Genomic DNA, 27,268 nt, shown 5'->3' with positions numbered 1-27,268 from the left:
GCCCATTTTGTATCAGATTTGTTTTTCATGGGGTGGGCATGACTAGGACTTATGACCACTGGTGGGCACGTAAAGGTGCTAATTTTCAACACATGCCAAGAGACTGATGTCTGGCATCGGAGAGTCATGGAAATGCCACAGATGACGTGGGCCCTTCACAGGGATGGGCAGAGGGTCTGGGAGCTTGCCCTCCAGGAAGATGGCTGACATGGTTGGTGGGACACTAAGGTGTTTTCCATTTTGCACTTGAAGCCAACGTGGATTCTTAGCACTTCTTGTCCCTGGAATCAACTGTGCAGAGAGACGCTTGGTTCTGAAATTCTCAGGCAAAGACAGTTCTGAGCAAACTCTTATCAGTAAATAGTGAGTCGGAGAACGCTATTGACATTTAGAATTTTCAATTGAGATATATATGTACAGTCATGTGTCACATGACAATGTTTTGGTTAATGATAGCATATATGACAGAGGTCCCATAAGATTATCATGGAGCTGAAAAATTCCTATTGCCTAGTGACATTGTCGTAAAGTTGTAGTGCAGTTACTTTATTTTTTTTTTAAATGTAGCCTAAGTGTGCAATGTTTATAAAGTCTATGCTAGTGTACAGACTGACTCACCTGAGCAACTTCCCGTCCTGCAAGCTCCATTCATGGAAAGTGCCCCAGACAGGGGTACTGTGTTTTATCTTTTATAGCATGTTTTTATTTTGTGCCTTTGCTATATTTAGATACACACGTTGAGCACAGTAACATGCTGCCTAGGTTTGCAGCTGTACCCTATAGCCTAGGTGTGTAGTAGTAGGTTTGTATAACGTACGGTCTATGATGTTTGCACAATGATGAAATTGCCTAATGATAAATTTCTCAGAATACATCCCTGTCGTTAAGTGACACGAGTATGTGTGTGTGTCTCAGATATATATATAAAAATTTTTTTTTTCATTTGGTTGGTTTTGCATTCCTGGAATTGATTCTCCAGCAAGGCATCTCTAAATATGAATTCCTCTGAACTGTTGTATGCGTTGTTAATTTAATAAACAAGTATTGTTTATGGTTTTCCGCAGTTGGTTTGATTATCAGCTGTCTTGGAAAAATCCATTGTTTCAAAAATAGAAAAGCCACTAATTGAGTAACCGCATGTATTTAGGGATGATGGACTTCTCAGGTCTTCTGGAAGCAAGTGTATGCATTGTGCAAATAAAACACAGTTTCTGTTTCTCAGTCTTTTGGTATAATAAGTGAGCCATGTGCTCTAGCATCTGTCTGTATTATACGGAGCTGATGGCAGCTGTCACGGGTGTGGCTCCTAGACAACTCTGGTGGGAGGGTTGGCCAGGAGCTGGGGGGAGGGTTGGCCAGGAGCAGGAGCAGGAAGAGCACTGTGGACAGAGCTGGCTCCTGGGACATGGGAGGCCTGTAGAATGCCTGCAGAATTGACATGAAAGAGAGAGAAAGAGCACACGAGCGCAAATGTGCACAAGGCCAAGTAGTAGGCATGGCAGAGGGGAGATTCCAACCGCCTTCTGACTCCAGGGCCTATGAACTTCACCATCCAGTGGCAGGGCCTCTCCGCTGGAAATCAGTCACATGCTTCCCAGAAGGTATTTTTATGAGTCAATATACTTGACTTTGGGAATTGGCTATAAAGAGAAAATTTACTACAGGATTAAAGAAGTGTGTACCGGATTAATTTGGCAACCTCTTTTCTTTTCGAGACAGGATCTCACTGCGTTGCTCAGACTGGAGTGCAGATGTGTGATCTTGGCTCACTGCAGCCTTGATCATTTGGGCTCAAGTGATCGTCCCACCTCAGCCTCCAGAGTAGCTGGGATCACAGGCACACACCTCCATATCCAGCTGACTTTTAAATTTTTCCTAGAGATGAGGTTTCACCATGTTGCCCAGGCTGATCTCGAACTCTTCTGCCTCCCAAAGTTGGCAACCTCTGAATGTGCTGCTCAGAGCTGCCTGTTTGCAAATGAACCATGAATATTTTTTATAGCTCAGGTTAATTTCACGTAGATAGAACACCGCTACAGGAGGCAGGGTGGGGTGAGGTCACAGAGCACTGGACAGATAATCAAGACGGGGTCCCCTCGTTGCAGTCAAGCTGACCTCTTTTGGGGCTGTCACCAGCTCAGTGGTGTCCACCTGCTGTCTGCAGTCAGAGGATTGGGGTGTCCTAAGCTCTCTCCAGCTCTGAAATCTTTAACTGTCTGCTGAGTGCATTTGTCTGGAACCTTGCCTCCCCTGTCCCTGTGCTTCTGCATGTTGCTGGGTGTTTCTCAGGGACACCTGACTTTCCTGAGGGTCCCCAGCCCTGGGTGGGAGAAGAGGGTGTGTGACATCTGACACCTGGGAGTTGGTCGGTCTCCATTGTCTGAGGAGGGTGTATTTCCCAGGTTAGCTGGGCATGAGTTCAGTTTCAGTTGCATCCTTCCTTCCGGTTTGGGATGGGTTCTGAAATTTGTGTTGCAAGTGATGAAAAAGGAGTCGGTGGCTTTTCATCTCAGTGGGGTTAGCTTTGTCATGGACCCCTGAGCTGAGAGATAGCATTATTAGAAGTCCAGTGCCTCAACCCATGCAGCCTTATTGAGGACTTACTTGTATCATTGTGTATTGCTTGAAAGTGAGCAATCTGTACGGTAACTTTTAGGATGATTAGTGTAGGTGTGGGGCAACTCCGTGTGGGTGGGTTTAACAGCTGCCCCTGTGTGCCTCATTTCCTGGGTATCACTGAGGAATGGCTCTTTGATTTTCAACTTTAAAGCCTTATCTTGCCACAGTCAGCCTTTTATACAGAGCGTAGTGCTGGAAACGGGCTGCAATGACAATGTTCCTAATGGGATGGGTTTTATTTCAAATGAATGGACTGTGACAACTTTTAGGTGCCTTCATGTGACTCTTCTCACAATAGCCAATTTTCCTCTCGTTTAATAGAAAATTAGTAGCCAAAGCCTGCTTGACGTCTCTGCCCCCATGGTGGCCTGGGCGGACCCTGGCTTATCTCCCAGGGTGACTGTCAGACAGGCTGGCCACGGCCCAAGGAAGTGGAGGCAAAGGGGGTGCCCCAGTCCAACCTCGAGGGTCCATGTGGTTTTTGTATTCAGGGCAGAGTTGTTTTGCTGTTGGCTTTTGGCAGGAGCCAGGCAGAGCAGCTGTCTGTGGGCTCCCCTGTTGGCCGGGAATGTTGACCAGGATGTGGAAGGAATCAGGCAGGAGGCCTGGGCAGGATGGTCATTGTGGTGTCTCTGCACCTAAGTGATTTGATTTCACAGACATCAATGCTCAGGATTGATCAATCTCAAGATCAATGCTTGGGAAGGGTAGAGCTTGCGACCCATCACAGATATGACTCTGAATCTGTGGGGACTTTCCCTGGGCTGACTCATAAAATGAATGGGCACCTGAGCCATTCTGTCTGATGCTGAAAACCAGGAGTGCTCGGGCGGCCCTTGCAGCCATAAAGTCTGCCTTTCCCCAGGGGAGTGACCGCTGATGGTGTGTTTTCTATTTGAACCAACTCTAAAGGGGCCCACCCAAGTTTCAGAAAGAAACTCAGGTTCTTGACATATGCAGGGGGAACCCTTTCACTTCTAAAATCTGTTTAAAAATTTACTGTTAGTGAAAATATCCTCTTGTGCATTTGCAGTGACACCTCCATCCTCACCGCAGTGCCCTGTGAGTGCAGGCCTGTGCCCGGGACCTGGCTGGACCCTGGGGTTTTCCTGAGCCACTGGCCCTGAGCTGCTTGTGCTGTCAACAGGGCAGCCCTCTGGGTCTGGATAAGAGGTTCTGTGTGCTCCTTACAGTTCAGAGCAGCTGTGGGCTGTCTTCCCTGACTCCTGCCTTGTCCTCCAGTAGTAAGTCACGCCCCTGTCACTCCCTGATGGAACCACTCCACTGAGGTTGATTTTACACTGAGGCTTCTCTTTGGGATACCCCAAGCTCGTGGTTACCCAATGGAGGTAAAATTCTGGGAGAATCGGCTGGTGAGATGCCTGACACCACTCTCCTGGCATCTGACATCAAGGATACCTTAATTTTCTTAGTGTCTAAAAATTGTGGTAAATACACATAACAGGAAATTTACCATCTCAAATACTTCTAGGTGTATGATTCTGTGGCATTAAATATACTCACAGTGTTGTGCAACCATCACCACCATCCATCTCCGGAACTTTCTTCATCTTGCAATCTGAAACTCTGTGTCCACTAACTCCCCCTTGCACCTCCCCTAGGCCCCGGCAGCCACCATTCTACTTTCCATCTCTGAATTTGATGACTCCAGGTGACACATCTGAGTGGAATCATACAATCATTTGTCTTTTTCCAACTGGCTTCTTTCACTTTGCGTGACATCCTCAAGGCCCACCTGTGTTGTTGCATGCGTCAGAACTTCCTTCCTTCTTAGGGCTGACTACTGTCCCCACTGTATGGGTAGACTACGTTTTGTTTACCATTCATCCCTCGGACATGGAGAACATCTCATAGTAGAAAGAATCAAAGAAGCCAGCGAGGGCTTCATCTTGGCCACTCATGCTCTCTGTCGCTCCACCCTCTGCGAGGGTTGGGTGGACAGGCCGAAGCTACCTCCTCATCCTGCATTGAGCAGACGGGCCTGGTGCTGGGCACAGAGGATGCGAACTGGAGCAGGAACCAGTTCCTACCCTCAAAGTGCGGCAGCAACATGTCACATTAGTGCCAGTCTGTCCGGGGCTTTATAAAGTTAAGAAAGAGCCTGTGTCCATCCTGAAGGCTGTGTGACCACAGGGCTTCTAAAGGATGCTTTTGTATTCCCAGAGTTAGGTGGCAGCTCCTGGAAGGCTCTCTTTTATCCCAGTGCTCTTGCTAAGAATGGAAAGCCCCTCTGCGTGACTGCAGTAGCTGGTGCGATCCTCTGGTCACTTGCACCAGAGCCTGGGAGGTCGTGGCTTGAAAAGCTCACCTCTCATAATGGGATGCCAGTAAATATTATCCGAAGTTGATATACCCAGAAAGAGAGTTTAAAAATTATTTAGAGAGGTGGAAAATAACCACCAGTAGAATTAAAATCAGAACTGACAAGGATGGCCAGCGGAGTGGGGAAGTCCAGACTGGGGAATGTGATGTTTCATTATAAGGTCTTTCAGCATTTGCTTACTTTAGTCTGAGTGAAAGAATTTTCTCATTTTTTTGAGGGCCATGTACAGCCAAAGACTCACCATCTGTCAGACACACTGGTCAGTTCTCCTGGCAAGGCAGAGTTGGAGGTTTTTGTCCTCAGGTGTGTGGGCAGGGACGGCAGCTTGCTGTAAGGTATCCAACAGCACCAGGGGCAGGAATTGAAAAGTGCTTGGTGATTGGTGGGATAATGGTATCTAGCACAATTATTCCTGCCAAAATCTTAATGGTGGCTGGGCATGGTGGCTCGTGCATGTCATCCCAGCACTTTGGGAGGCCAAAGTGGGTGGATCACTTGAGGTCAGGAGTTCAAGACTAGCCTGGCCAACATGGTGAAACTCTGTCTTTACTAAAAAAAATACAAAAATTAACCAGGCGTGGTGGCACACACCTGTAATCCCAGCTACTCGGGAGGCTGAGGCAGGAGAATTGCTTGAACCTGGGAGGCAGAGGTTGCAGTGAGCCAAGATTGCACCACTGCACTCCAGGCTGGGTGACAGAGTGAGACTCCATCTCAAAAAAAACAAAAAACAAAAAAACAGACACACAGAAAAACAAAAACAAAAAAACCTTAATGGTGTGCAATAAATGAAAATGCTGCCTCAGTCAGATGGGACGAGCATTTTTCAGCAACCTTCAAGGTCTTGTGTCACAGGAATGAAGATCTGAGTATTTCCCACCCATGGAGGGGTTGGTGAAGGAGTTTTCAATCCCTGGCACCCTGGGCGGTGCTGAAAGCCTCTGCGTCACACCGCCTGGGTTAGTTGGCAAAGAGAGCTCCCACCGTTCCCTTTTAACCCTTGTCCTTTTGTACCACAGCAATTGCTTTCCTGGAGATCAGAACCATGGCTGGGTTTAACATCATCTTTGGAAATCCTAAAAGGCAATGAAGCGATTTCTCTCTCTCTCTCTCTTTTTTTTTTTTTTTTTTTTGATACAGCTGTGTCAGTTTGAAATTTTATTTTCATATCAGTTCTAATAGTGTATCTGCTTGACATAGTTTCTATTAAATGGGCTTGATAAGAAGCTATTTTAAAAATTCAGATAGAGTTTCAGGGCCTGTCGTCTTGATTTTTGGGGCAGTACCTCAATTTCATACGGGGTTGTTCTTTTCCAGAAAGATGGGTCACTGAATAATTTACATTTTGTGGTTATTTTCTGAGGAACTATTTCCGGTTATAAATGGTAAACATCTTCTAGGTTTTGCAGTAAGAAATAATTGATTATGTTAGAAAAAAGGAACCATAAGAAGATGTGATTTGAATTTTGACTTCTCGTAAGTACCTTCTGGAGCAGAAGGTTTTGTCTTCATGGATTCTGTGTCTTGGATTTGGGGACTGTGTTGCACTGAGCTGTGCTCTGTGGGGAGGAGCCTGTGGCAGAACAGTTTGGGTTCTGCTGGCCGCCTCTCACTCTATTCAGAGAGGCTGGGTCCCAGAGAAAGATGACAGCAGTTAGGTCTTGTTGGGAAGAAAACTCGGCTACCAACCCTGGACCGTTTTGCTTCCCCTGAACAAATAAGATAGTCATTTGCCTGCTTTGGGGGATGGTGCCTGTGGTTCACACAGGAGGAGGTGGCAGCTGGCTTGCCTGCTGGCCTGCTTGGTGGAGATAAGATGCTCAGACCCGCCGCTGCTCTTCAGGGGTGGTAGAGGGAATTAATGCACTTCCTTCTGTCCCCCTATCACATTTACATGTCTCTGGAGCTGAACATGTATTATTTTGCTTTCTTCATCTCAATAGAGCTTTTAAATTAGATAGGTGTTGCTTAAGCCATTCAGAAATGTTTCACATTTAAAAAGACAAAAGGTAGTTGCTGCCATGATTCCTTCACCCACCCCTACACTGTGGCCTTGTAGGACAGTCCTCCCTTGGCTGTGCTGAGCCCATCTGGAAGTGTTTCTGATTCTAATCGGAAGTGGAACAGTTTCAGTGCTGATTATATGTTCATGTTAGTGATGAACTTGGGTGGAGATGGGGACACAGCTTGTTCTCTCCTCCTGGACTCTCATCCAGGGCCCTGAGCTGCCAGGGGCCTGGCCACTCCCGCCCCGAGCCCTGCCTTGGCTGAGCTGGTCACCGCTGCTGTGTGTCCCGGGCTGCCGGCCTGCCTGTCACCTGCAGTGCACAGGTGTGCATGTATGTGCATACATACATGCACCACACACACACCATGCCCACCTCACACACCCCATACACACCACACACATTATGCACACCCCATACATATCACACACCACAAACACTACACCATGCACACAAAACATACATAGACACTCAACCCTTCCATACTACATTACACTCCACACCCACCACACTCTACACACACACATCACATTCACGTCACACCACACCACATACCACACACCATGCACAGTACACTCCACACACTCACCACACCCTACAGGATGCCCCGCAACCATACATACACACACACCACACACCCACACCATACTACACATTTACCACATACACACCACACACAGTGTATCTCACGCACACACTACATACTCCGCCACACACATTTGCATGCAAACTACTCATTGAATGAAACTGAATGATTGTTTTCCCACATTAATACTGCCCGCCTGCGCACCCCCGGCTGTCCTGGCCAGCACATCCCCTGGTCCTGCCCTCCCTTGGGTCAGCACTGCCTCCTGTGTTTTGGGGGTCTCTGGCTGTGCCCTGTGGTGTGCTCAGGTCCTGATTGCGTGGGAGGCTGGCTCCTCTGCTCCAGTGGCTGCCTTCCTGGAGGAGACCAGCCTGTTTGCCACCTCTCCTGATGCCCAGAGCAGCAGCCCGTGTAGGAATTCCTACTTCCTCCCCTCGCTGTCTGCCCCTCCTCACATGTCATTTTGTCTCAGTGCTGACATCTCCCCAGCTAGAAAAGGAGACCCTCAAAGGCGCACAGCTGGGTTTGATTATAATGCCGGTGAATATTAAATGTGTTTTGGTAAAACACTCAACCAGTACATACATCTTTAATAAAGTAAAATATCCAGGCCTCCTCTGCTCCCACCTCTCTCCCCACTCCCCTCCAGAGAGGACATGGCTGACAAGCCTTTGGGGGTTTCCCCTTTCTGTGTGCCTTTGCGAGGTGTATGGGCTGGGCAGTGTGTGTATTCTCTAGCCATCTTGAGGGACCTGTAACTGGGATCTACACACGTGTTCGCTGTAGCTCGCTTGCTGTTTTCCCTCAAAAATAGGCCTGTAAGATCCCTCACTGTAGTGTGCATTGCCCTGCCTCTTTAAAAACACTGTCGACTCTTCCAGTGCGTGAACTCTGCCATCATTTATTTAACATTCTCTTATTTATGGGTACCGAGGTTGTTTCCAGTTTTTTTAAAAGATTGCTGCAATGAAAATCTTCAGCTGTCATTTTTCACATTGCTGTGGGAGAACGTGGTGGCACGTGCTGTGGTGGTGGAGTGGCCCCACGCACAGCCAGGCTTTGTGGGGTTCTGACTCTGTCCTTGCCAGTGTTCCTCCCCACAGTGGCTGCCTTCGGGGAATGATGGCTGGGGGAGCGCCCGCCATGCCCCACCGGAAGCGTCTACCGTGGCCCACCGGAAGCGTCTACCATGGCCCACCGGAAGCGTGATCATGTGGGGAGCGGTGTGTTGGACCACAGGGCTAGGCCGGGTCCTGTCTGCCACAACCAGAAGCCTGAGAGCGAGGACGTGGAGCTGCCCTTGGAGGGCTACGTGCCCGCGGGCCTGGAGCTGGCCGCCCTGTGGCCAGGGAGCCCCCCGCCCAAGGAGCGGGAGTGCTACAACCACAGCCCCGATGGGGACTCCAGTTCCGACTACGTGAACAACATCTCCGCGGAGGAGGACTATGACGAGGGCCTCCCTGAAGAGGAGGAGGGTATCACCTACTACATCTACTGCCCTGAGGACGACAGCTACCTGGAGGGCATGGACTGCAATGGGGAGGAGTACCTGGCCCACGGCGCGCACCCCATGGACACTGACGAGTGCCAGGATGCGGTGGAGTGGATGGACTGGGCGGGCCCACACTCCCATGGTCACGGGGCTAAAGCAGCCAGGACTACCCGGATGGCCAACTGCCCATCCTGGAGGATGAGCCCTCCGTCCTGGAGTCCCACGACCAGGAAAAAGATGGTCACTACTGTCCCAGCAAAGAGGGCTGCCAGGACTACCACCCTGCGGAGGCTAACGGGAACACGAGTGCTTCTGCTTACCCCCTGAGGTGCGGGGACGGGGACCTGGAGGACCAGGAGGAGGACATCGACCAGCTCGTGTCTGAGATCAAGATGAGCCTGAGCATGACCAGCATCACCAGCGCCAGTGAGGCCAGCCCCGAGCATGGACCTGAGCTGGGGCCTGGGGACTCTGCAGAGGCCTTCCCGCACAGCAAGGCCACCTGCAGCCCCAGCAGGCACGAGGCGAGGCCCAAGTCGCTGAACCTCTTTCCCTAGGCCAAGCACCCTGGAGACCCCCAGAGAGGCTTCAAGCCCAAGACCAGGACCCCAGAAGAGAGGCCAAAGTGGCTCCCAGAGCAGGTAGGACTCTGGCTGTCCCAGGGAAGGGAGCAGAGGGGCCCGAGAGCAGGGGACCTCAGGGTACAGGCCTCACAGATGCTGAAGTGAGGGAGTTGGGGGTGCTGGGTGCCTTACAGTTCTGATGGTGGCTGAGCTTGTCATTGGTCTAGTTGGGAGACGTGTTGTGTGGATGTTCCGGCCACTCTTAAGCTCACCCCTGAGACTCAGGAGTGAAGCCGGTTGAGGGCTGAGTGGCGACTCGTGTCTCGCAGAAGACACCCCTCCTCCCACCCTAGAAGAGAGGTTGGATTTCGTGCCCGCTGCCCTGGGTCTGCTCATGGTGGGACAGTGTCTGGGAGAGCCCCTCCATCCTCAGGGGTGTACTCAGACCAGCAGGGCAGTGGCAGAGACGTGGGGGTGCTGGTGCTCACACACTGCTGTGGCCAGTGTTGGGTGGCCTGGTGGCTGGGGTGGGGTCCAGAGTGCATTTCACAGTGGACGCCTCTCTGAAAGCCCGGGAGTCTTGGCCTGATGGGCAATTAGCTGTGAATAACTATTTGGAAAATGATTTTTTGAAGGTTTGACAAAAACCTCAGGGAAGAAACGCATGCTAATGAGGGCAGTGAATGTCAGCATAACTGTATTTTAATTATGGCAAAGTCAGCATGCATTCTGATAAACACATTTGAAAAGCTGCCTTCCAAAAAAAAAAAAAAAAGCTTCACTGTAAGTATATAAAGAAGATGTGATTATTGGACTTGTGTGAAGGAACTTGTATTTGGCCAATTATGTGGACTGCTTTCATATTTTTTAAAGCCTTAACTATTAAACATTTTTTTCCGAGAAGAATTCATGAATTTGAGTGTGTGTGTGTGTGTGTGTGTGTGTGTGTGTGTGTGCTGAGAGCTTGGGTTTGGAATGGAAATCATATTGACTCTTGGATTTTCAGCACTTGTATTTTAATGTCTTGTGTTCTCTCTAAAGAATGTTAAGTGTCAGTTGACTTCACTTTGGGGGTGTTCCTGTCATTCACAGCAATTCTGTGTTTACAGGAGGCTGTGGGATGCACAGGAAGTCCCATGGTGGTGGGATGGCAGTCACGGGAATTTCACAAACCCAAAGCATTTAGATTGTAACCATTGCTAGTCAGTTACTATGAAAAGACATGGGACTATGGTAATAGGGGGCTGACTAAGAATAACTCCTAATCCTATGTCAGATAATACCACGGGCAGCTCAGGAAAACTACGCACAACTCAGACGTGTGCAGAAAGGAGATGTGTAACAGAATGGAGCCCCTGGGCTGATAGAGGCCTCCAGGACCTGCCACACCCATGTCTGTCCCTAATTCCCCAGTCAGCCTTCACAGAAGAGAAGCTGATCTCCCTCCAGCTGAGACCAAGCCAAGGCCCAAACTGTTGGAGCTGAAGGATGTTTGGGCTAGGCTCACAGAAGCTGTTCCGCTCCTCCAGTGTCAACAGCTACCCGTGGTCCAGGCCTCTGTCTGGTCCTGGTCCTTTTTTTTTTTTTTCCCCAAGATGGAGTCTTGCTCTGTTGCCCAGGCTGGAGTGCAGTGGCATGATCTCAGCTCACTGCAATCTCTGCCTCCTGTGCTCAAGCAGTTCTCCTGTCTCAACCTCCCGAGTAGCTGGGATTACAGGCACCCGCAATCATGCCTGGCTAATTTTTGTATTTTTGTAGAGACAGGGTTTCACCATGTTGGCCAGGCTGGTCTTGAACTCCTGACCTCAGGTGATCCGCCCACCTCAGCCTCCCAAAGTGCTGGGGTTGCAGGTGTTAGCCACTGCACCCAGCCTTGTCCTGGGCCTCTTAAGAGACACTGGGTGCTGACTCACTTCTGGGTCTGCCCCATGAGTGGCCCGCCAGGTCTGCTCTGGGTGCAGCCAGGCTGTGCAGGGCCGGGAGCCTGAGCTGGACTTAAGGTGGGGAGACGCTGCTGCCCAAGAGCTACTCGGGTGCGATGTCAGGGTGCAGGCTGTTGCCATGTGTGGCAGCATCACTCATTTACCCTCTTGTTTCATCAGCCTCTGTCCTTCGGCTCATGTCCTTGCAGGTGGCCTCTGATTCTGCCTCTGGAGCCTGTCTGCCCCCTCTTGATTCATTCATTGGGCCCCAAGTATGTGAACGATATAGCATACTAGCCACTTTTAGAAATATCTGTGTTCATCTTCAAGAGAGGGAGGTCATCTAGCCATTCCCCAGCCCTCAAAACCCACTCCACAGACAAAGTAATGGCAGGTCAAGGCTCCTCTTGCTCTTCTGAACCGCAGGCGTAGCGAACACAGTACAAAAGAAAAGGATTTCACATGCAATAGAATTTCGTTCACCCTGAAAAAGGAAGGAAATTCTGACACAGGCTACATTGTGGATGAACCTTGAGGACATCCTGCTAGAGCCAGTCACAAAAGGACAAGTTCTGTGTGATTCCACTTCTCTGAGGCACGCACAGTAGAATCACAGAAACAGGAAGTAGAATGGGGGTGGCCAGAGGCTGGAGAGAGCAGGGAGTGGGGAGCTGTTGTCTAATGGGTGCAGAGGTTCAGTTGTGAAGATGGAAAAGTTCTGGAGACGCATGATGGTGAAGATCGCACAACAGTGTGAATGTGTTTAGTGCCACTGAACTCTACACCTAAAAATGGTTAAGATGGTAAATTTTATGTTATGTATACTTACCACAATAAAAGAAATAAGAAATAAAAGGTTTTTGGACGATGACTGGCTCAAGCCAGTTTGGATCCTCTAAAACTAAGTTGAGCCAGTCTGCACCCATGTAGCCAGAATCACACTGTATTAGGCTGTTTTAGCACTTCACATGGTGAGAATGGGGGAGAGAGAGAGAGAGAGTGATTGATTGATCGGGGGGTTGTTTAAAAGTTACACACTTTTAAACAACCAGATCTCTTGTGAACTCAGAGCAGGAGTTCACCTATCACCAAGAGGATGGCTCAAGTTATCCGTGAGGGATTCTCCCCATGATCCAGACACCTACCTCCCACCAGGCCCCACCACCAGCATTGGGGATTGCATTTCAATATGAGACGGAGGTGGGGACAAATATCCAAACCATATCACCCACAAGAAGCAAAAACATTTTGGGCCAATCAAAACTGTTTGGATATAGCCACAGTAGGGATGAGCTATGATTACACCCATACCTGTGGACCTGTGGACCTGTGGACCTGTGGGCCTGTGGACTTGGCGTGTGTGGTCCTGGGGCGGTGGGTCGGCACATCCCTGGGAGGTTTTAGGAGGACATTCAAGGCCAAAATGAGCCCTGAGTAAATAATACAACCACGTCCTAAGCGGGAGGTGGGGAGCCTCCCCTTCTCTCCTAGGTCTTGTGTGGGTCATGGTCCTACCTTGGCAGGAGTGGAAGGAACATGGATCCTACAGGCTATGGCTTACAGTAAAGTGGTTGTGGTCATGCCTTGTGAGTGTCATTAAAATAAACATATATTGTTAAATCCATCATTAAATAACAGCTATTTCTGCTATCCTCTCGCCTTTTCCACAAATTTAAATATCCCAGGTATTCTTTGTATATTCATAAAAGTAGACAGGTAGATTTAGTGAAGTTAACTGGATCATTGGTATCTTCTTTATATGTCATCTGGTGAGACTTGTTCTTCAAATTATGAGTTGTAGGAGTTTGTTTTAATGTCTATAGCCTTAGGCAGTTCCATCGAGACTAAACTCAGTTGCTTTTTTTTTTCTTATTGGGACTAATCTTATTGACCAGAACTGTGGACTCCTCATATTAGGAGAACAGAGATCTGGCCTGTGTAAATGAGTGGAAGGTAAATACTATAGAAAATGTCCTCTGGAAATTGAAGTCTAATACTGACTTACTAATGATCGTTTAATTTCCTTTTGGCTTGGGCACCATCGTTGCATTCATTTTTCAGATGTCAAGCAAGTTTTCTCAGAATGTGTGCAGGGCTCAGGGCCAAGTATGGAGGCCACTGGGTGAATACAGGAGAGGTCACAGGTCAAGCCTCCTAGGAGAACTATAGGCTTGAGCCTCCTAGAGCCATGTGATTGATTTTTAGCCCCAGTAGGTTGCTGTCATTAAACTATGCACACAGGGCTTCTTGCTTTTAAGTTAGCAGGATGGAAAAATTGCAGGTGTTTGCAGCAGACATGTAGAAGCAGCCATGCTGGCCCCTAAGCAATGGTATTAGAAAGGGTTGGTGATGATTTTCTCATTTGAGAATTGAACAAAACCAAATGGAATTCTCTCTAGTTCTGCAGCACTGGGGGCTGTAAGTGGCAGAGCTTCCACTTTCCCCACAGATGGACCCAGAGTGGCACCTGGTATGTGAGGCAGGTGACCAGGAGAAGAGGCAGATAACCCACCCTTCCTGGGTCATCTCCCACTTTGCCTGGGTGTCAGTCACTGGAGGGTTAGCTCAGTACAAGCTGACGGGTGACCAACGTAGAGCTTGGGTGAAGGTGCTCTCATAGGGCATGTGTTTGAGACCCTTAGAGGGCTCTCCTTGCTCTTCCTTCTCCCATTATTTTTAAACTGTAGTAATACACATGGAACACAGAGTTTACCATTTTAAAGTGTACAGTTCAGTGGCATTTAGTACAATGTTGTGCAACCACCTCTGATATTTAGCTCCAGAACATTTTCACTGCCCCCAGAGGAGACCCTGTACTTATTAAACGGTCACTCCCCATTCTTCCCTCTCCCCTCAGTCCCCTCAATGAAAAATCTGTTTTCTCTCACTTTGGATTTGCCTATTCCGGATAATCCATAAAGATGGGATCAGACAACATGTGCCCTTTAGTGTCCGGCTTATTTCTCCAGCATAATGTTTTCAGGGTTCATCCCTGTTGTAGCGCATGTCAGTACTTCATTCATTTTTGTGGCTGAATGATATTCCACTGAATGGCTATATTTTTTTATTTTTATTTTTATCTTTTGAGACAGAGTTTCACTCTTGTTGCCCAGGCTGGAGTGCAATGGCGCGATCTTGGCTCACTGCAGCCAAATGGCTGTATTAAGCTGTATTTATCCACTCATCCACTGTGGGACATTTGAGTTGTTTCTACCTTTTGATTAATGTGAATACTGCTGCTGTGGCCATGTGTGTACAAGCTTTTGGGAAATTTTATTTGGACAATCATAACTTTAAGTTTTGTTTTGGTTATTTATTGTTGCTTAACCAATTATCCCAAAACTTAATGGCATGAAACAGCAAATTTGTCTCTCTCTCACTATTGTGTGGGTTAATGGGCTAGCTGGACAGTTTTTCTGCTGGTCTCGTTTGGGAGCTCTCACTGTGCAGTTAGACGGTGGCAGGGACTGGTCGTCTGGATGCTCAGCTGCAGTGGAATGTCTGAGATGACGTCTTCACCCACAGGTCTGCTGCCTTGGTGTTTCTTCCTGTGGCCTTTCTACATAGCATCTTATTCTCTCGGGCCTCTTCATGTAGCTTTTCTTTCTCCAAGAAGATAGTTCTCATTTTTGGCTTCCAGAAGCACAAAAGTGCAAGCTGTCAGGTGTTCTTAAGGCTTAGACCTGGAACACATCCAGTGTCGTTTCTCCCACATTCTATAGGTTAAAGTAAGTCTCAGAGCCAACCTAGATTCACTGTGGAATGGGCCCTTCCAAGGACATGAATGACGGGAGTTGTGGCTCATTGGGGACCAACTCCAAAGATGAAGCCTGAGTTCTAAGAACTTTTTCTTCTCTGATTATTCCTTATTCATATTCTGTTTTTTGTTTTATAGATGTAATATATTCACAAGTGTCTTTAGGGAGCTATTTTGATACTTTTTTGTCCTCTCCCTAGTGTCTCTTTTTTCTTTAATAATTTTTTTGTCAGTTTATTTTGGTCTTATTTTTCTTTCAAAAGCATTTCCTCAAATATCTATTCTATGTTGCTCATCATTTGTAGTCTTTTTTAAAATTCCCTCTTTTGTTCATTCATATTTGAGAGAGGCACTAAAAGACTGATTGGGAGGCTGGGTGTGGTAGCTCACATCTATAATCTCAGCATTTTGGGAGGCCGAGATGGGAGGACCACTTGAGCCCAGGCGTTCAAGACTAGCCTGGGCAACATAGTGAGACCCCTATCTCTACAAAAAATAAAAAATTAGATGGGTTTGGTGGTGCCCGCCTGTAGTCCCAGCTACTGAGGAGGCTGAGGCAGGAGGATCGCTTGAGCCTTGGAGGTTGAGGCTGCAGTGAGCTATGATCATGCCACTGCATTCCAGCCTGGGCAAAAGAGTGAGACACTGTCTCAAAAAAAAAAAAAAAAAAAATGATTGGGAGTTCTTTGTGGTCAAGACTTGTCAACTGATAGCTTTTAGGAGGAAGGGTTTTTAGGGGGAATTTATGCTGATTCCCAGTTGTTATCCCCACCCCTCTATCTTACCTCCTTGTGCCATCATAAATGATGGCAGGAACTACTCCATTCCTCTGGGGATGAAATCTCCATTCTCTTGCCTGAGGTAGATACATATTTGCTTGAGTTCTGCTTAAGGAGATGGGGGAGAACAATGCGTTTCAGGGCCTGGAAAATGTGTTCTGTATGTAGGCTTTTGGTTAATCTGTTTACAGTCTTGCCTGTCAGTCCCACTCTCGAGGGTACCTGGTGCCTGAGTCTAGTGCCTCTCCAGGGTACTGTGGGACAAATAGCCTCCTTGTTCTCGGTGTCCCCCTAACCTCCACCTTTGTTTGCTTTGCTTCATTAATTAACCATTTCTCGTTTACCGTCGTTGTCTATTGGAGGTGAATTCTCTTCTATTGGTAACCCCATTCCTTTTTTTTGTAGTTGTGTGTGTTTATACAATGTTCATTCTTCACCGTAATTCCCATGGAGCCTCAGGAAAAAAAGCAGATGGGAGAAATATGTGTTCAGTGTTCAGTTTTCCCTCTGTAAGACATCTGCAGCCTGTGTTTTTCACTGAATAGATCATGGACTTAATGCATGTAGAGCTACTTTGTTTTTCATGATTGTGTCTTCAATTCTCTGCAGAAATATAATTTGTGAATTACTTGATGAAATTTTCCTATTTTTGAATCATCCTTGTATTCCTATAATAAATGCTGTTAGAATGGATATGGTAGTATTTTATTTTTGTGTTTTTACTTTTATATTAAATAAGATTATAGTTTTGTTTGTTTCCTTCACAGCTCTTATTTCATTTCAGTGCCGAGGGTGTGCAGGGCTGACTTGGGAGGCTTTACGTCTTTTTTCTAAGATCTGGGATGTAGCTCTAGTTTACACAGTAATTTTCAACTGGAGGAGATTTTTGCCCCCCATGGGACATTTGGAAATAATCTGGAGACATTTGTGGTTGTCATAACTGGTCATGATGGGAGGTGCTATTGGTATTTCTTGGGTAGAGGGGATGTTACTAAACGTCCTGCAACACATAAGAGAACCCTCCACAAAGAATTGCCTGCCCAGTATATACATATCACTGAGGCTGAGAAACCCTGGTTTAAATAAATATCCAATTTGGAGGATGAGTCTTTGACTGCCGTTTTTCTTCTTCTATATGTGTTGGTCTCCAGATTTCCCACTTTTTCAGTTAGTTTTAGTAACTGTAGAGTCTTAAAAAAAAAAAAAAAGGATTGCTTCATCCATACTTCTAGGCTGTTGTAAAGATGTATTAAGTTTTCATTTTTTGTATCATATTCACATGTGTCTATATGCCCTTTTCACTTCAGAAGTTTTCTTTATCTTAATTACTTATCAGAGGCTTGACTGTTTTATTATCTTAGTCTTTTGAAAGAATCCTCCTTTCGTTTTATTTTTTACGTCCAGTGTTTTCTTTTTCACTTTTTGCTTATGTCTTAATTATTTCCCTGTTTTGTTTATTTTGATTTTTCTAGTTTAGTAGATCAATGTAATTTAAATTGCTTTTTAAACCAACACGTAAGGGTATATATTTTCTTTGGGTGCTGTTTGACTTTATTGCACAAGTTTTAAGATCTGTTTTCTAAATAGTTTGTATTTTCTAAGTAGTTTTATTCCATCTTTTGTTCACATTGCTCTTACTGTTAAAACTTTTTGTTGTGAGATATGTCATGTGTTGAAAATATGTAGAACATAAGCTTCGTGTAACACACAGCTAGAGTGACTACTTGGGAACCTAGCCAGCACCCAGGTGAAGAGAACGCACATTGCTAGCACTACAGAAACGTCTGCCGGCTGCTTCCAGATCGCTGTTCTCTGTACACTCATCTTTCTTTATTTTTCTCTAGTGTTATCACTCGTGTGCATCCTTAAAAAATATAATTTAGTGTCGCCTATTTTTTGAGCTTTTGAAAATTATATTTTATGTATTTTTCATACCTTTGTTGTGTTCAACATTATGTGTGAAATTTGTTCCTATTGTGTGTAGCTATAGTTCTTTTGCATTGCTGTATTTACTCCATTATTGAATACACCATACTGTTTATCCCCTTGACTATTTGCAGACATCTGTATTGTTTCCAGTGTCGTTAGGAACAGCGAATGCTGCTGTGATTATTCTTGTCTGTATTTCATGGTACCCCTGTGCCAGCATTTCTCTGGGGCACATACTTACTAGTTGGATGACTGGGGCATGAGGATCAATTTCTTCTTTTACCCAATAATCTAGAAAAAATAACTTTTTAAAAAGCATTTTCACATGGTCTTGGAGTTATTTTTAGTGCATCAATGTGGTCAGAGAATATGGCCTGTGACCTGTGAGCAATCGTTTAGACTTCACTGTTGGTGTTACTGTTGTCTTTGCTCATTGCTATTTCTTGTACTATGTCTCCTGCTCCCTGTCCCTCAAGTATAGCCCTGAATGATATCCACATTGGTGTGGAGAATCCAGAGGCGAACATACACAGAGATGCTTCCTGTCTTGATGGAGCTAGATATAGAATTTTAAGTTTATAATTGAGTCTCTTCCCAGTTCTTTACACTTTTATCTTCTGATATTTATTGTTACAAATGAAAAGTCTGATGCCTATCTGATTCTTACTTCTTTCTGGTAGTTAGTATGATTTTCTCTGTAATTGTAATGTGTGGGGTTTTACTTTTCAGTATTTGTTTTTCGAGATAGGGTCTTGCCCTGTTGCCCGGTTGCAGTGCAGTGGTGCGATCACGGCTGACTGCAGCCTTTACCTTCTGGGCACAAGCAGTCCTCCCACCTCAGTCTCCTGAGTAGTTGAGACTACAGGTGCGCACCACCATGCATGGTTAATTTTTAAAAAATTTTTGAAGATACGGGTTTTTACCATGTTGCCCAAACTAGCCTCGAACTCCTGGGCTTAAGTGATCTTCCTACCTTGGCCTCCTGAGGTGTTGGTATTATAGGCATGAGCCACCATGTCTGGCTTTCAGTATTCCTTTGGGGCATTCAGAGCCACTTAATATTCTCAAGTTTTTCTTTGGCTCAACAGCGTTTGTCTCTTTTCTTTCTTTTTATTCCCTTCCATCCTGTGGATGAATGTTAGATCTCTTTATCTTCCATGTCCCTTAACTATTCCCTTTCTTTTTTCCCCCTCCATTTCCTTTTTTTCTCTGTTCTAAGGGAATGTCACAGTTTTATTTTCCTAATCATAAATGCCTTGTTGAGAAGTCTATTGTGCTCTGGCCCTCCTACAGGTGTTTTTTGTTTTTTATTTATTCAGGGGGAGGGTATCTTATTTTTATTACTAGAATTGTCTTTTACATAGTAACCTGTTTTTTGTTTTGTGGATACAGTATCTTCTCAGTTACTGCTGAAGATTCCAATTAGGTTTTTAAATTCTGATTATTTCCTTCATTGGTAGTGCTTCAGGTCATTTGTGCTTATTTGACTTGGCACCTTCCTTTCAGATTGCTAGTTTTCTTCAACTCTCTGTGGTGCATGGTTATCTGTTCATTTATACATGAGATATACCATTGATCAGTATTAGTTGTTGATATGACTGTTGCATTAGAGTTATCTAAAGGGACAGAACTAAAGTATATATATATATACACACACACATATTTATATTAAGGAGTATTAAACTCACACAATCACAAGATCGCACAATAGGCCATCTGCAATCTGAAAAGCAAGAAAGCCAGTCCTAGTTTCAAAGCTAAAGAACTTGAAGCCCGATATTCGAGGGCAGGAAGCATCCAGCACAGGAGAAAGATGTAGGCTGGAAAGCTGAGCCAGTCTAGATGTTTCATGTTTTTCTGACTGCTTTACATCCTAGCCTCGCTGGCAGCTGATTAGATGGTGCCCACCCAGATTAAGAGTGGGTCTGCCTCTCCAAACCCACTGACTCAAATGTTAATCTCCTTTGGCAACACCTCACAGACACATCCAGGATCACTACTTTGCATCCTTCAATCCAATCAAGTTGACACTCAGTATTAACCATCACAGGTGTCTTCAAAATTGTCACTCTTTTCTGCTGTGGCCTCCCTCTCCTGGTTTGCAGACTCATGCTCATCCTGTGGCACGAGGATGGGGAGGTGCTGGCAGGAGAGCTTTCTAGCTCCTGAGTTAAAAGGCAGAGATGGTGTCTCTTTCAAGATTTTGCTGCTGTGTTGAGTTATATTAAAAACATTGTCTTTTTTCTCTGGTTTTCACACTCATAGTAAGAGGCCATCAAGATAGGCTTCCTATATCAGAGGGTGATCCTTACCAACTGTAGCTGGGAGAGGTACAGTAAAGAATGTTAGATTGTTCTGGAAAAAAGTGGTCCCTCCATTATTTGGATTGGGTTTGTGGCTTTGTCAAGCCCAGCAGTCTGATTCCGTCTGCTTTGTGTCTTCCAGCATGTCTCTGTGGTTTTGGTTCACTCAGGGTATTCTCATTGTAGCTGTTATTTTTCTGCTGCTGAGGCAGACTTATTCTTTTTAATAAAATACTGTCATTTTGGTGGGGTTTTGGAAAGAGGACCAGGCCACATCCTGAAAAGAAATTCATCTTAGGATTTCACAACCCTAACTCACTTTTTGTTTTGATTAAATTACTTACCCTTTTTGAGGGGTGGGGGCTCAGCTTTGTCGTTTGTAAAATGAAAGAGAGTAACTGGGCTGATGGTTACAGACATGGATGCATGTCAGAATCACCTCAGAGAGTTTTTTAAAAACAGATTCCCCCCAGCACTTTGGGAGGCCGAGGTGGGCGGATCATGAGGTCAAGAGATCGAGACCATCCTGGTCAACATGGTGAAACTCTGTCTCTACTAAAAATACAAAAATTAGCTGGGCGTGGTGGCAGGCGCGTGTAGTCCCAGCTACTCGGGAGGCTGAGGCAGGAGAATCACTTGATCCCAGGTGGCGGAGCTTGCAGTGAGCTGAGATCCTGCCACGGCACTCCAGCCTGGTGAGAGAGTGAGACTCCATCTCAAAAAACAACAGCAACAACAAAACCCCAGATTCTCAGGGTAGGCACTGAAATTAGCATTTTTTTTTTCCTTTTTTGAGACGGAGTCTCACTCTGTCACTCAGGCTGGAGTGCAGTGGCGTGATCTCGGCTCACTGCAAGCTCTGCCTCCTGGGTTCACACCATTCTCCTGCCTCAGCCTCCCGAGTAACTGGGACTACAGGTGCCCGCCACCACGCCCGGCTAATTTTTTGTATTTTTAGTAGAGACTGGGTTTCACCATGTTAGCCAGGATGGTCTCGATCTCCTGATCTCGTGATCCACTCACCTCGGCCTCCCAAATTGCTGGGATTACAGGCATGAGCCCCCACACCTGGGCAATGAGTGTTTCAAAAGTGTTCTTTTAATCACTGATACAACCAAAGTCTTTGGGACTTTTAGGCCAAGTATATATACTTTAGATACCCAGAATACTTTGATTTGTAATATAACAATTTAGGGAAATGAAGAAGGGGTGAATTACATTTTGGAAGCTGCTGCTTGCTTTCTTTTTCCATTTAGATTTTAGAAGACAAAGAATGTCTAAAGAGATGCAGATTTAAAGGAAATACAAGTAATTCTGCATGGGTATGTTTATCTACATGGCATTCTCCAGCTCACTAATCCAGAAGAGTTCTAACACCCTCTGTGATCATGGGTTTGTTTTTCTTAAGTATTCCTCCATCAGCGTATCTGAGAACAGATGCTTAGAAAGTGCTGAGACCTTTGTTGGTCTTACTGGATCTCCGAATCCTAGTTTCTTGATATTTTACGTATTCTGGATTCTAACCTGAACTGGCCTTCATGATTAAAGATGCATTTATATACTGTACACTGGCCAGGAAGCTGATCTTTTGAAATTTGCCCAAACTGGGTATGAAGGCCCTTCCTAAAACCCCATTAAATTCATTTCTAAACTTGATGATCGTCAATTGTGTCAGTTGGTAAATTCTGTCTTGTAGAGAGGTATTTTGTAGTAAATAATATGTTTTTAAAACTAAAATTTGCCTTTTAGTGAGGTGGTAATCATTTCATAATTCTTAGTTTTGTGAAGTGTCTATAAATCACAATCTGATCTTTTAAAATGAAAGGCAGTTGAATTTATGTAATGATTCAGGCTTTTCAAAGTTAAAAAGGTAGTTATTTTAAGGAATGGATAGTTTGTGATATTTATTTTAAACAAAATAAGCCATTGTTCTTATACACATAGCCATGATTCCGTTTTAACGTTTTTTTCAGTTTTGCTTTATATTTTACTTATATTTTTTATGTTTTATATTTATATTTGATTGCTTTTCTTTATTCCTAATTCTTTTATTTTCTGTTCCATTTTTAAAAGCTGATGACTGTTGTTTGTCAAACCAGAGTTGGATTTAAAAATAAACATTTAATGTTAATAAGCTCTCTGGTAGCGGCACTGCAGTGACAGATGGTTGACAGTTTGTCCCTAAAGCTATGGCACCAGTCTTCTAATGGACTTAGCCTGTATTCAGCCTGTGTAACCCTGGCAGATATTTTCTCTGTTTCAGAATGGGACAACAGAGGAAGTGACTTCAGAGGAAGAGGAAGAAGAGGAGATGGCCGAAGTAGGTATTTTATATAAGAATGACATTTCATAAATGTTGTCATTTTTGAGTAATTCCATAAATCTCCTTTGTAAGCTACTATTAATGTGGAATAATTGAAAGCACATTGTATTTGGAATGCAATATAATTTCTCAACTCTGGCTTTTCCTCTGATGATACGCCTTTGAGCAAATAGCTTTATCTGAATTCTTTGGATTTGATTTTGTGGAAAACAAAAGTCCTTAACTTTTACCACCAAAGTTGTATTTATATTTAATACTAATCAGTCCTTAGCCTGCATTTGGTTATTTTTAGGAAGAGGAACTACTACGTTTAAAAAATGTTGTGTTTGCGTAAAAGGAGAATTTGAGAACATGTTAGGGACTACTCACCAGAAGTAGTGAAACTGTCTCTTGTTGAAAAATCATCAAGGAATTTTATGTTAGTCTGTTTTATGCTGCTATAACAGAATACCAGAGACTGGGTGATTTATAAGGAACAGACATTTATTTTCTGACAGTTCTGGAGACTGAGAAGTCCAATATGAAAATACCAACAGTTGGTGTCTAAGGGCATTGTTGTATCCTCAGATGGTAGAAGGCAGAAGGGCAGGAGAGCAAGCTAGTCCCATGTGTGAAGCCTCATTTGTCAGGGTCTTAATCCCATTAAGGAGGAAGGAACCCTGTTGGCCTGATCTCTTAAAGGTCCTACCTCTTAATATCATCACATTAGAAACACCTGAATTTTGGAGGGAACACATTTGAACGGTAGCAAATTTACTGGAGCAGATTCCAACAACATTGAGCCTAGGCCAGTTGTAAGTCCTGAGTATAATTTTAGATGTTTCCAGGCTCTGAAGCTTTGTATTTAAATTCAGACTTAGGAAAAAAGATCTGTGTCTCTGCATTGACCAAATAGAAGGTATGTGAATGTTATGGTCTTGATTGTTTTAAAAGATATTTTCTCTTTGGGGTCTTATAATTAATTTAGGTTTTCATTTTCTTGGTTTAGAAATTATTAATGTAAAATTTACTTTACAGTGCTTCAGAACTAAAGAAGTAGTGTTGTAGGCTTGTTTTCATTTGTTTGCGACAGGGTCTCGCTGTCACCCAGGCTGGAGAGCGGTAGCATGGTCACGGCTCACTGCAACCTTGAACTCCCCGGTTCAAGCAATCCTCCTAAGTAGCTGGGACTACAGGCGGGTGCTCCACGTCCAGCTAATGTGTGTTTGTTTGTTTGTTTGTTTGTAGAGTTTGAGTCTCGCTCTATTGCCCAGGCTAGTCTTGAACTTTCTGACCTCTAGTGATCCACCACCTTGGCCTCCCAGAGGTGTGCACGGCTATGCCTGGCTGTAGGCTTCTTTTATGAGTCTGGGAGGAAAATACTTCTTAGAATTGTCCAATTAGAATGAGAGTTTGTTTTAATGTTTTTATGCAGTTTAGCTGAGGTGGAATAAACTGCATGAAAACATTAAACCTTTTCCGTGGGTCAGGCGGCCATTGTACTAAAGATCATGAACCCTTTCGTTTTCCCCTCACAAGATAATGAACAAGGGACCGCAACTTTGAGGGAAATCTAGAAAGGTAAGAGACTGGACGTTGGAGATGTCAGATTAGGACAGGTGAAAAGCAGATATTCTAAGCTTCTAAAAGAACATGGGAACAGGCCCAGAACAACCTTGGACATGGTGTGTTTGGGTGCATTGGATGCTTTTCTTTTGAGAAGGAAAGTTGATGTGTTGAAGTCATGGAAAGCAAGATTGGCCAGAAAAGGCAGATGGTTAAAAGTCTTGAATTCGAGACAGGCGTGTGTTTCTGTTTGGTGTGATTATTGATATGAAGACCTTGAGCAGGGAATAGTGTGCTGAGGATATTGCTTTAGAAATATGTGTTGAATTCTGTTTGTGATGTGCTGATTAATACTAAGGTGGGGAAGTTTTGTGGATGGGAACATGACTGAGGTTGAAGGTATAGGAGGAAATACAGGTCAAAGGCATTTGTGAGCATTGTGAGGAAAATAAGTGTAGGATGGAAGGTCAGGGCTGAAAGGTGCACACAGGGAGAAGGGAGCTTCATGACATATGGAGTCATGTGCAGAGTTTGAGTGGAGGTAGTCAGTAACCTGCTCTAGAAATCAGTGAATTAGCCGGCTTGGGAAAAAAAAGAATCAAAATGAGTATAAACTACTTCTTTAGAGTATTTGGCATTTGAAGTGGAGAAATAATTTAATTGAAAAAAGGATTTTTAAAAATCTGCATATATTTGTGTATGTGTAAGAACAGATAGTATGGGAAGGGAGGGAGCAGAATGATGTGAATAAAGATGTTGTTCTGGGGGGTATTGTTCAAATTCTTTTTAAATTATTACTATTTTTTGAGATAGGGTCTCTGTTACCCATGCTGGAGTGCAGTGGCATCATCATAGCTTGCTGCAGCCTCAAACTCCTGGGCCCAAAGGAGCCCTCTGTTTCAACCTCCTGAGCACCTGAAATCAAATTCTTTTTCTGACTCATTTTTTAGTTACTAACGTCAATAGATGCTTTCTATATAAAACCATAAACTGAAATTAGGGAAAGCACCAAATGTCTCCAGAGATAACAACTAAAATTAATTGAAATGAACATTTCAATATAAGTCCTTCTGGTCTTTTTCTGTGTGTATTTCAGCATAATTGAAATTCTTTCTATTCCTTTGTGTATTCCATTTTTCATTTCAAAGTTTTTTGATACAGGAGAAATTATGCTGTGTTGGTATTTCAGTGGCCTCTTAATAGTTCATGGAATTGAGTTAACTGTTTTGCTATTTTTGCACATACAGATTTTGTGTGTATTTTTGTGGCTGCAAGTTTGAAATAGGTATCCTTATGCCTAAATTTGTGTTTACATCTTAGACTAGTTTCTTGGAATACAATTCTAGAAGTCGAGTTTCTGGGACAAACTATGAACAGTTAAGGTTCTTGACACCTGCTGCTAAACTGTCTCAAAGATTCCTCTTAAGAGGAGATTTAAAAGATGGCTTGGCCGGGCGTGGTGGCTGATGCCGGTAATCCCAGCACTTTGGGAGACCAGGTGGGCGGATCACTTAAGGTCAGAACTTTGAGATCAGCCTGGCCAGCATGGTGAAACCCTGGCTCTACTAAAAAGATAAACAAATTAGCTGAGCGTGGTGGTGTAGGTCTGAAATCCCAGCTGCTCGAGAGACTGAGACATGAGAATCACTTGAACCTGGGAGGCAGAGTTTGCAGTGAGCAGAGATCACCCCACTATACTCCCGCCTGGGTGACAGAGTGAGACACTATTTAAAAAAAAAACAAAAAGAAGTAAATAAAGAAATGATGGCTTACTTAGTAATAGTTATGGCTTTGTGAAGCTTTTAAATCTGCTTTACACAGAGTCTAGCTTTTAAATAAAATATAGTGTATGAAAGGTGGGAGCCTCATGAGTGGAATGTGTGGGCTTTTTCTCTCTCCCCATAGGGTAGATATATTCTGTTTCTTATCCTCCATTGAATCAAGAATAATTTAACTTTTGGCATAAGAAACTGCTGAAGAAAAATAGGTTGAATAAGCTAACATTTTTCTTCTTTTTGCAGGATATAGAAGACTGAGATCACTGTGAGATGAAAGAAGAGCCTATTAGTGGGAAAAAGTTGGAGGATGAAGGAATTGAAAAAGAAAATTTGGCAATATTAGAGAAAATTAGGAAGACTGAAAGGCAAGACCATTTGAATGTGTAAGTGTGTATAAATAGCTAGAGCCTGGACTTTTTGGTTAAGTAATTATAGTTGATACCTGGCAATTCATGAACCTGCCGAATTCAGCTGCTCTCCTCCTCCATTCCTGCCTTAGTGGTAGATTCAGTCATCTGTTTATTGGTTTGGAGACAGGGTCTTGCTCTGTCGCCTGGGCTAGAGTGCGGTGGCACAATCATAGTTCACAGTAGCCTTGATCTCTCAGACTCCAGCGATCCTCCTGCCTCAGCCTCTCAAGTGTCTTGGACTATACGCATGTGCCACCACACCAGGCTACTTTTTTCGATTTTTAGTAGAGATGAGGTCTCACTGTGTTGACCATGCTGCTCTGGAACACCTGAGTTCAAGCGATCCTCCTACCTTGGCCTGCCAAAGTGCTGGGATTACAGGCATGAGCCACCGTGCCTAGCCACAGTCATACGTTTTCTTGCCCAAGGTTATCTTTCTCATCTATGAATAGCTACTTTTTACCCTGTTCATCTGCTCTTCACATCCTGGAACCACCTGCTGATCCCTGTGTATGCCCCTTTCCAGCCTGTTTATGCTGTTTTCTCTGCTTACCTTCCTTCTGTGGCATCTGTATACTGACATTCATTCTCTCCTACAAAACAAGTCAAATTATTTCTCCTTCATGAAACTGACTTTGGTCCATCCTGCTGTGACCAAACCAAAAGTTATTGTTCTCTTTTCACTTAACATCTCTTTTATGTGAAGCAGCAGGATGTGAAAGGAATATTGAGTTTGGTGACAGACACACCTTTTTTGGTTTCACTTTGCTCAACTGTAAAATATGGATAGACAGTACATACCTTTTGGATGACTGCTATGAAAAATAGATGAGAATGATGTGTGTATATACATGAAGCGCTCAACACAGAAGGGAAACCTCAGATGATTATCTGAACACTTACTACTTCCTG

General features: G+C 44.6%; 1 protein-coding gene across 1 annotated transcript in view; it reads left to right on the top strand.

Annotated features, from left to right (window-relative positions):
* The window catches only part of LOC100430294 (uncharacterized), a 38,086-nt gene that overhangs the window by 2,343 nt on the left and 8,475 nt on the right, over positions 1–27,268 (top strand). Inside the window, exons 2-3 of the mRNA XM_077938794.1 lie at positions 22,564–22,620; positions 26,190–26,329. Coding sequence (XP_077794920.1) covers positions 26,217–26,329 — 113 coding nt within the window. The 5' untranslated portion in view covers positions 22,564–22,620; positions 26,190–26,216. The remainder of the gene's footprint in view (positions 1–22,563; positions 22,621–26,189; positions 26,330–27,268) is intronic.

This window comes from Macaca mulatta, chromosome 7 (genome assembly GCF_049350105.2).
Source record: "Macaca mulatta isolate MMU2019108-1 chromosome 7, T2T-MMU8v2.0, whole genome shotgun sequence".
Lineage (NCBI taxonomy): Eukaryota > Metazoa > Chordata > Mammalia > Primates > Cercopithecidae > Macaca > Macaca mulatta.
The sequence above is the reverse complement of the archived record's forward strand: the minus strand, read 5'-3'. Positions and strand labels throughout refer to the sequence as shown.